This window comes from Microcebus murinus, chromosome 2, assembly GCF_040939455.1.
Source record: "Microcebus murinus isolate Inina chromosome 2, M.murinus_Inina_mat1.0, whole genome shotgun sequence".
In the NCBI taxonomy this organism is placed as follows: domain Eukaryota; kingdom Metazoa; phylum Chordata; class Mammalia; order Primates; family Cheirogaleidae; genus Microcebus; species Microcebus murinus.
Genome location: NC_134105.1, coordinates 17,843,548 through 17,853,694, shown reverse-complemented (window position 1 = coordinate 17,853,694; position 10,147 = coordinate 17,843,548). Strand labels below are relative to the sequence as shown.

Below are 10,147 nucleotides of genomic sequence, written 5' to 3'. Positions count from 1 at the left end.
GGTAGGGGGTCCAGTGGCGGGAAAGGGCTAGCAGCAGCTGGGTTTACACTGAGGCAGCAAAGCCTCACTGTAAGCATGTGGCCAGCAGACACCTGTGCACAGATATGCACAGACCCACAGCCCATGGGGAGAGTTCCTCACTGCTGTGCACAGAGCCGCTGCCACAGCTACATCCATGCCCCCAAACTGGCAGAACTGCAGCTGTGCACCCACTTGCTCCCATGACACACCCATACTTAGCCAATCTGCTCCAACACAGGCAGGCAGGCACAAGGATGGCCACACTGACAGGCATGCAAATGTGTAGTACACACCAAGGCACAATAGTGACAGGGACACCATCACATGTATGTGAACTGGAGGGTGGTCCACCCAGACTCTCTAGAAACCACTGGTCCACACAAGTATGTGTGTGCCAGACATATATCCAAACACTTGCACTAACACACACAGAGGTGACAGTCCCATGAGGACAGCTCAACTGACCTGCCCACAGAGCACAGCCTCAGCACAATCACAACTAGCAACCTTAAAGAGAGCAGGGACCCAGGAAGCCCAGGCCACAACCAAATAGACACAGTGCCAATGGAATGGGCATTTAATTGTCTCTAGGGTGCGCCTGGGGACAGGGATTGCGGGGCCTTTGGCAGAGCTCTGGCTAATGGAACCAACAGAGGTGCCTGTCAGCCAGTGCCAGGCAGGGTGTCAGTCCCAAGGCCTGGCTGGGAACAGCCAGCATTTGGGGCTGTTGTTTAAGACAATTTCTGAGACTAGTGGGTAAGGAATGTTGCCTGTGAATGGAGAAGGGAGTACAGTTAAAGAGTGGGGAGAGGGGTCTGGGTTGTGGGGGAGGCACTCCAAGGTCAGAAGGTTAGGAATGAATGACAGGGAGTTGGTCACAAGGTCTTTCATGGCCAAGTGAGGGCTGGGGAGACAATGTGGCGATGGGAGTCCAGTGGGGAAACCGTGGGCTGGCCTGACTCAGGCTAGCTTCAGGAACTCCTGCAGCGTGTTTTGTTCCACGGCCTCCACGAAGAGCTCATAGTCCTGGGGGAGGGGAGGGAAGGGGTAGTCAGTGCAGGTGTAGGTGGCCCAAGTGCTTTGTCACAGGTCTGACCCTGGCTGGAGTCCTACAACACCCCCCACCTCTAAGCCCCCAGTCCATACCCCACAGTACTGGTCCCCGTTGACAATCTGGGGTGGGGTGGCCTTGGGGTTGCCTGCCAAGGCTCGCATCTCATCTCGCAGGGCGTTGTCCTGGGAGATGTCCACGAGTTGGTATTGAATGCGCTTCCCATCCAGGATGCGGGTCACCTCGCTCTGCTGGGACTTGATCTGGGGGCAGAGGGGGGCAGGGGTTAGTAGAACGGCTGGAGGATTTATGGGGGCAACCCTGGGCAGGGTGAAAGAGGCTGTGACCAGGAGCTTTTGTCCCCCTTCCCCCTACACATACACTCTAGGGGAAGGTTCCAGCCACTAGGAGTTGGAAAGTGAGGCTTTGAGGTGGTGCAGGATGAGGAGAGGGACCACCCGCCATGGGGAGGGGTCAGAAAGGAGGAGTGGAATCAAGCTCAGCGAGGGGAAGGCAGGGCAGGCCTGGGTGGAGGCTGTAAGCGTCCCCCACCCCCAGACACGCAGGAGAGGAGAGAAAGAGCAGGATGAGTTCATGGTCAGGGTCAGCCTGGTAACGAGGGGTGCAGAGAATGGGTGCCCGAGTGGTGGGGGATGGGCGCAGGCAGTTCAAGCCGCAGCTGCTGAGGACCCAGGATGCTGCTCAGCATGGGCCGCCGAGCCCGACCCGGGAGGCCTTGTCCAGCACCTCACGGCCCCCGCCCCGCCCCCGTGCTGGGGGCGGGTCGCGAGCTCCGGGACACGGCCCGCGCTCTTCCCCAGCGCCAGCCTGAGCGCTCACTTACTTCACGAGAGCCGGTGACCGACGTGCTGTAGACGCGCAGGCCGCTCATGCTGAGGGCAGACTGACGTGCGATGGGCTGAGGGGCGGCGGGAGCGGCAGCTGCACTGCCGGGAGACGACGCCGCCGCCGCGCTCGGGAGCGGTTTCCTTCCTGCTCCGCCTGCTAGTCACTGCAGTCGGGACCAATGGGCGGTGCGGGCAGGCAGGGCGGGGCCTGCGCGACACCGCCCCGCGCGCCAGAGGCCCCCTCCCATCCCCCTCTGTGGCCCGGCGTACGGGGGACCCGTCCCACGCTGGGCAGCCCCTTGTACAGCTGCACCGCCCGCCCCTTCGGCTCTTCCTTGTCTGGGGCCCGCAGTGTGACGGCTGGGGAGGGACTAGATGGCAGGAAAGGCCCGGGAGGGCAGGGGCGAGGGTCTGGCAAAGGCCTCCTGCCTGGCCTCACCCAGGTTGGGTGCATCAGCTCCCCACCCTTAGTCTCCGGAAGGAGGTGCCATAATAGCTTTGGAGTTTTGGTAGGTTTGGGCTGTTTTCAAACCCAAAGTTCCCAAACCAGGAAACCTTGCTCCAGTGACACCACCTTCCACACACACCTCTGACCCTGGGGGATAGGAAGCACACCAAAGGAGGAACAGCCCGTGCTTAGAGATTTTCCGTCAAGTTCCTCTCCACTCAGATGGGCAGGTTTAGACAAGGAAGAGTGATGGTAGGAGGCAGAGGCCACACCCTCAAGGAGCCAGATGGCAAGGTGAGAGGCCGATTAGCTCTGAAAGTTGCCAAGGGAGAGGCTTGTGTCAGGATTCTTGAGAGCCTGGGCTTGAGCTGGCCCTTGTTAAAGGTCCACATCTGGTTTTGGGGTGACCCCAGCTCAATCCCAACTCCATGCTGCAAATGGCATTCCAAATGGCTGTCAGCAAGAATCCAGGGCTTCAGAGAGCACAGACTCCAGCAACCAGCCCAACTTTGGAGACTTAGCTGTCTGGGGTTGGACATAATGCTTCTCAGAAGTCCCCCCAGGTCAGGCACAGTGGCTCCCACCTGTAATCCCAGCATCTTAGGGGGGAGCTCCCTTAAGGCCAGCGGAGGCAACATAGTTAAGACCTTGTTCCTACAAAAAAAATTTTAAAAATTAGCCAGGCATGGTGGTATGTGTCTGTAGTCCTAGCTCCTTGCAAGGCTGAGGTAAGAGGATCCCATGAGCATACAAATTCAAGGTTACAGTGAGCTATGATCACACTACTGCGCTCCACCCTTGGAGATAGATACCCTGTCTCAAAAAAAAAAGTCCCCCTCCAAGTCTAGGGCTCTCTGAGGAAAGAGTACCCTGCTTTGCTCTGGGGAAGCCACTTCCTCACAGCAACCCAGAGGCAGCTGACTTCCTGAGAGGACTGCTGAAACCCTTTTCAGTGACAAATTTGTTCTATGACTCAGGGCAGCCTTGCCCAACAGAAAGTGGTGTGGGAGGAGATCTTATTTGCCCCCACAGAACAAAAGAGGAGCAGAAGTGGTAGAGATATGGACATGAGGCTGAACCTGCCAAAGATTCCCTCCTTGCTGATGCTGGGGAACTTGCTAAACACCCTGCTTTTGGCTCCGATAAGCCAAAGTGAGGGGTGGGGTAGGGTGGTGGTGATGGAAGGTCATGGAAAAAAAAAACTAAGGAGTTTGTTAAGATGTTTTATTTTATAATGAAAATAGGCAATACAAACAAGTTGACATAACAAAGATTCATATAAATAACCGTTTATAAACTTTATAAGGAAAAATACCCGTGAGCATGGTGGCAGGGCTCCCAACATAGGGTGGAGACCAGCCAGGCAGCTCTGCTTTTAGGAGGCAGGAGCCCAGAGGCTGAAGGGATGGCCGGGTGGGGCTGCTCTGAATGGAAGGGATAAGTCACTCCATAAATAAAACACAAACTTGTAAAAACACTTAAGAAGAAGAAGGAGCCTCATTCAGGCTCAGGCGTGAGGTCCAGGATGCTGCCTGCCAACAATAGCCCAAAGCTCACCAAGAACCTTGTAGTGGCTGACTCTGGGCTCCTGAACTGCCGAGTGCTCTCCCATACATGGCCCCTGCTGGGCCTGGCTCCAGATCTAGAGGAGGCTTTAGGCTGGCCCAACAACCAGATACAAACAATTGTGAGATGCTCCCCAAACCAGGAGTCAAGAAAAATCAGAAAGCAGAGGGTCCAAAGGCCCCAGAGAAACAAACAAACAAAAAACAAACAAACCCAGAGAACACTGAAAGCTGTACCTAAAGCTAACTTGTACTGGGTATTCTAAACTTTCAAGGAGGCCAGAGCAGGACAGGGAAAGGATACCCCTCTCCCATACCACCCCAGCACAAGAGAGGCACAGATCAGAAGGCTGGGCATGGCTCTAGCCCTGGGTGAGGGGGTAAGCAGCTTGACAGTTACCCTATGGCCTTCTGGGGGAAAATTCTGCCCAAGCCCAGAACCATAGAGAAAAGTTTGCATTCAAAGCCCAGGAAGGGGGCTACCTGGAAGGCCAGAGAACAATGGAGAATAGGGGCTATACTAAGCACATGGCAGGGCCCCAGGGCAGCTGGAGAGTGGGGTCTCCTATAAAATGGCACGATAGGCAGATTAAGGAGCCCTGGCTATAATCCCTAGATCCCCAATGCTAGTGGGTATGTTGCTAATGAGCAGATTATCCTGGCTTCTGGGAGAACAAGAGCCCTGAGGAAGCAGCAGTGGGATCAGGCCTGAGAAAACCCAGAAAGCCAGCTCAGTTCCCAGGAAGGCTGGCACATGGGACCTGAGAATTCTCAAACAGCCATTGTTACTGGTACCCAGCCTTTCCAGGCTCCTTTAATTCGCTCTCTAACCAGCAGGATCAAGGTATGGAGTGGGAATGAACATGGATCCATCCCAGAGGATGGAGTAGAAAGGTGAGCAGCCTATTTGTCTCTGATGTCAGCCTAGAGCTGGGAACAGTTTGTGAGGATTTATCAGTTGTACCTGCAAAAGTTAATTAGTAACTCACCCTCAAAAGTGAATTAAGATAACAGGATAAAACATAATCCAACAAGGCAAAGCCAGTGTGGGGTAGGGCAGGCACAGTTCCCTAATCAGCCCTTGGACCCCAGATGCAGGCTCTTCCCTCCCCTTCAACTCTTTCCTCTGGGAATAGCAGCAGATAGGAGGCAAGAGATTGTCAGGGCAGGAACCTGCTGGACTCGGCTCTCAGCAACCAAGATCTTCTGTAGGGGAATACAGCCTGTGTCTCACCCCCAGTATTCTTCACTGTGTGACACAGTTTTCTCCCATGTCCTGGGCGTATCTGTCTGACATTGTGGTCCTTAAATCCTCAATGTCACGACGTAGCTGTTGAACCTCTTCTAATTTCCTCTTGATCACATCTGGCTTCTGCAAATCTAGCTGAGTCCCTGGATACTGTGCCGCTGGGGAGAAGAGCATTTCAAGAGAATGTTAGTCAGTGGGGAGATAATTTCATGCAGATAGGCAGTACTCTGAAGCCCATGGTCTTTGGACAAGGCATTTAAAAAAAGCAGCTGGGGATAGTGGGCTGGTAACTTGCTACTAAAGGCCTACTTTTAGTTTGTCCTCTATGAAGATACCCCATAAGGATGCCTGTTTCCAAAACAGATTTACTGAACACCTACTTTGTGAAACACATAAACTTCCAGAGGGCAGTGACCAAGCCTATATACCCTGTCCACACTACCGTAAGAATGGGAGAGCTGGATGGGAGTTAGAAGAGAATGAAGGCTGACTCCTCCTGGGTCCCAGACTGGCCTGAGGACTCACAGTGAATGCCAAGGAGCAGGGAAAGATTGGGGTCGTGGCCCTGGGCCCTCTGGGTCACAATGCTGCAGACAGCCTGCAGATCTTGAAGGCAATTGGCCAACTCCTGGTGCAGCTCAAGTGCCAGCTGGGCCACGTCTGGTGAAGATGGAGACCCCGGTTGGGCCTGACGCAGGTGTTCCTGGAGCGTCAGATTCTTCTCAATCAGGTCCTGGTTTTGCACTGAAAGCTGAGCAGATAAGATGGGCTAGCACATCAACTCAGGCCCAGAGAGAGGAAGAGTATCTGCATATGAGTGTGCATGATGTGGATGTACATGTGTGGAAGGGAAGGGATGAGTCACAGGTGGGTTCCCCCTCCCCACATGACCCCTACCAATAGGCTTGGCACTCTCCCCACCACCAATATCAGGACTGGTTCCTCCTGAGTGTAAGTTGGGCTCACAGGGTTCCAGCACTAAAGAAGCCACTCCCCAAGCATGTTCTGAGTCATCAGCCTCCAGGTTTCTGTTCAGGAACCAGAGAAGATGCTCCCTTTCCTAGGAACTCTATCTGAAGCCAGTCCCTCAGCCAACTCTGTTAGCCAGGCTATTAGAGAAGGCTTAATGAGAACTGTGAAATCTGAGGAGACACTGGTTTCAATCTCTCCCTGCCACCCTGACAAAAGTGGCCATAGGCCAGCCTGATCACAGTGTATCAGAGGAATAAAGCAAGAAGGACAATATGAAAGCTAGTGGCTACTGGCTGTGTCACTGAAAAAGCTGAGGACCTGGAAGATCCAGTGTAGGAATGTGTCCTGCCTTTTCAAACCCTCACTATAAAGACCAGCTATTCATGTATGTCTAGATAGCTCCCTCTCCCTGACAGCTTAATCCACTCTTCTTCCCTCTCTACTTTTATTCTGTTTTAAAGAACTCTGAATCAAGTTCCTCCTCCAGTCCCAGCTCTCCACCCACACTGGGCCATGTGATAATCCTAGCTCTAGGAGACTCCTTCTTAGGCACTTGGCCAGTGAACTTGGTTGCCCCCTGCTGACAGCTTTGTTTACTGCATGAGGACCTCAAACCTGTGACTGCAGGCAAACAAAGGGAGAGAGAATATCTTTCCACATCCAAAAAACACTCCTGAGTAATTACAGACCCTCTGAAACAGGCTTAGAGCCTTTAATATAAAGAATGATGCAATATACCTTCTCATTCTTCTGTCCAAAAAGCTCAGTAGGGACCTCTCAGCACTGGGGCTCTTATGTGGGTAGGGATGGGGGCCAGGGCATACAAAGAAATCAGGTTTGTGGAGACAGTATCAAGAGGCCTAGCTGATGCTGCTTACCTCCTTCACGGCTGTGCGTAGCTGCTGGAGGGCTGCATCCCTCCGCTGGGCCTCCTCTCTCAGGGCCTGGCTTGTTCCTTCTTCTTGAGCTACTTCTTGCTCTAGGCTCTGAATCCCATTGCAAGGTGTTAAGGGAGAACACATCAGGAGTAACAACTCTGGTTTAGACCGTATCCTGCTGGCCTGGACTATATAATGAAGTCCCTCCTTACCCTTACCCCTACACTGCCGCTAAGAGATTATTTTAGAACATCCCTGATCTCTGACTTCCCACTTAAACCCTCCTACAGCCCCTGACCATGTACAAATAGACATCAGCTGCTCGGCAGGGCCTTCCAGGCCATTCTGGCTCCTACTTTTCTAACCATTATCTCATTCCACCCACACAGCCTCCACTGTAGCCACACTGAATAACTGCTTCAATGCCCTTGCTTGCTCCTCTTCTCCTTTGTTCAAGCTGCTCTTTTGCTCTGCCTCTGGGAAATCCCCAAGGCCCATCTGAGCCTTCTTCAATCTACATATCAGATCTCAATCATCCTAATCCTATCCTGCCACTCATATCTCCCTCATGGCTCATGAGGACATCTGCTTACTATTCTATTTGGCCGTGCAGATGATTTCTCCCTCCAAACATAACTTTCTTGAGGGTAGGGAATGTGCCATTCAGTTTAATTCAATATTTATTGAGCACTTACTATGACAGGCACTGAGGATACTGAATAGAACACCAGTCTCTGTCTTTGAAGAGCTAACAGCCAAGTGTCCTTGACAACACTGTTTATTAAGTGCTTTCAACAGACATGGAAAGGGTAGGAGAATACACTCACAGGCACCTAATCTAGAATGAGTCGTGTGTATATGTGTGGCGTGTGTGTGTGTGTGTGTGTGTGTGTAGGGGTGGTTAAGGTCAGCAGGAGGGAGGTATTTATGTTTTTAGCTTCTGCTTCTCTCATTCTATTCATTATAATTTTCTCCCAATTTTAAAACTGCCCTGAACAACTAAAGAGTAAAAAAATTTAATTTTCCCATTTTGTATTAATAAAAAAATATATAACTACCAAGAACACCTCATGATCATGAAATACTCAGGGTGATCGTGATGAATTCCAGCAAATTCACCTGATATTTTAATTTGCCTAAGTAGTCTCATCATAGATAAATATACCATTTAAAATGTTGGGCTTTTTCAACCTTTGTAGAACCTTAGGGTTCCAGGAAACCTACTTTGAAATCCATTAGAAACTCTATGGGCGGGGCATGGTGGCTCACACCTGTAGTCCTAGCACTCTGGGAGGCTGAGGTGGGCGGATTGCTCAAGGTCAGGAGTTCGAAACCAGCCTGAGCAAGAGTGAGACCCCATCTCTATTATAAATAGAAAGAAATTAATTGGCCAACTGACATCCTGTCAGTCACTGATTCCTCTCAATTTTATCTCCTAAAGTCACTTAAATCTGTCTCCTCACATTTCCTCCCCACTAATGCCAGGTTCTCTCATCATCTCTCACTAGAATTTCTGCAACAGTCCTTGGTCTTTCCTCTCTCTAAGCTGCCAATCTTCTTCTACACTCAAGCCTGAGTTGCAAAGCTGGCCATATCCCAATTAAATGCTGTAACAGATGCCCATCACCCACTTAAAGAAGAAAAGCTAACTTACATAGTACAAGGCCCTCCCATAGCCTAGAATGCCGAGGTCTCTATTCATCACCTTAAACCAGATACTTCAATAATATCAAACTGCCTGTAGTTCCATGTCCGAACATGCTGCTTCATACCTACATGTTCCTAATCATGCTGTTCCTCCTATTTGGAATGCCAACACCATCCTGTCCAGCTCCTCTTTTTTGCCTGAATAACTTATCCTTCAAAGCTCAGGCTCTCTTGAAACCTTTCCTTGACCTCCCTCCTTCCACTGACACTTCTGTGCTCCCCCAGGGTAATGTGGGCATTGCTCTCAGTACTGTGCGAAACTCGTAACATATCTGTATCCCCCTATAAAGGCTGAAAAGCACTGATCGGGTGTCGTTCTTTTATCCCTGACACTGAGCAAATTGCATGGCAGAGAACAAAATTAAATGTTAGCTAAATTCTACAGGTTCCATCATTAAGTTTTACCCACCGTGTCCCAAGGATTCCTACTCACCTGTACTTTTGAGCGCAACTGATCCATCTTTTGCTGTTGCTTCTCCACAATCTGAAAGGCAAAGTTATCAAGGAAGGCTGCAAGCATAGGGCTGCTGGTGAGGTCACAGGGCAAAGAGCTACATTAGGATCTGTGGTCTGGCTATTAGCCCCACTGGCTATAGCCCATTAAGAGTGAGACCAGGGTGAAGACTAGTTAGCTCTAGCTACAGAAATATAACCCAGACTTCGAATCTTGGCAAACTACCTTCACACTTCCGTGCCCTAATCACAAAGGTTTGTATAGGAATGTAGTGTAGACCCATGACTGCTACTGGGGCAAAGGGGACACTCACCATAATGACTATAGGCCAGTAGAATCAATTTTATATATAGCCAGGGCATATTATGGTTCTTTGGGAAAAGACATGACTAAAAATCCAGTGTATTGAAGACTGCCATTTCCAGGGATATAATGGTTGTTGGTATTAGAACTCTGGTCACACTGTCTTTCCAACAAGAGACCTTGAATGGGTCTGACTTCTTTTAAGATGGTAGGTGTTTGTTGAGTCATTTCTTTTTTCTTTTATAGAGACAAGGTCGCACTATTTTTGGCCCAGGCTGGGCTTAAACTTGAGATCCTCCCACCTCAGCCTCCTGAGGAGCTGGGACTACTTGCAAGCCACGTCCAGCTTCTCTGAATAATTTCTTGGTCTTTTTTACTAACCTGTGATCAGTTTTATCAGGCCCCTGACTCCTTCTCTGAATTGAGAAACCAGGCTACCTCACTAGTTAGAACTCTGCCCAATGTTAAGAGGTTCTATATGGACCTGAGCCATGAATGAAGTGCACATTTTAATGCACCATTTTGGGTGCATTAGTCTGGATGTTCAGAGGCATATGCCCCTTCCCTTACTTTTGCCTATATTCTAGATGAGTAAAGTTTGGCTGTTATAAGGATGAATATCTAAATGCAAACTTATTATACAGGGACAAC

At 50.6% G+C, this 10,147-nt stretch overlaps 2 protein-coding genes across 3 annotated transcripts in view; both read right to left on the bottom strand.

Moving 5' to 3' along the window:
• Positions 1-580: 580 nt before the first annotated feature.
• SH3BGRL3 (SH3 domain binding glutamate rich protein like 3) lies at positions 581-2,103 on the bottom strand. Its single transcript, XM_012750537.3, has 3 exons — positions 1,917-2,103; positions 1,168-1,335; positions 581-1,047 (listed from the first exon to the last, which is right to left on the bottom strand). The coding sequence occupies exons 1-3, from the start codon at positions 1,962-1,964 to the stop codon at positions 982-984; spliced, it is 282 nt and encodes a 93-aa protein (XP_012605991.1). The 5' UTR covers positions 1,965-2,103; the 3' UTR covers positions 581-981.
• A 1,475-nt stretch (positions 2,104-3,578) lies between these two features.
• The window catches only part of CEP85 (centrosomal protein 85), a 35,351-nt gene continuing 28,782 nt past the window's right edge, over positions 3,579-10,147 (bottom strand). For both annotated transcript variants that reach the window (XM_012750534.3, XM_012750536.2), the window contains 4 exons: positions 9,173-9,223; positions 7,033-7,140; positions 5,708-5,933; positions 3,579-5,340 (listed from right to left, as the gene is read on the bottom strand). In XM_012750534.3, coding sequence (XP_012605988.2) covers positions 5,180-5,340; positions 5,708-5,933; positions 7,033-7,140; positions 9,173-9,223 — 546 coding nt within the window. In that variant the 3' untranslated portion in view covers positions 3,579-5,179. The remainder of the gene's footprint in view (positions 5,341-5,707; positions 5,934-7,032; positions 7,141-9,172; positions 9,224-10,147) is intronic.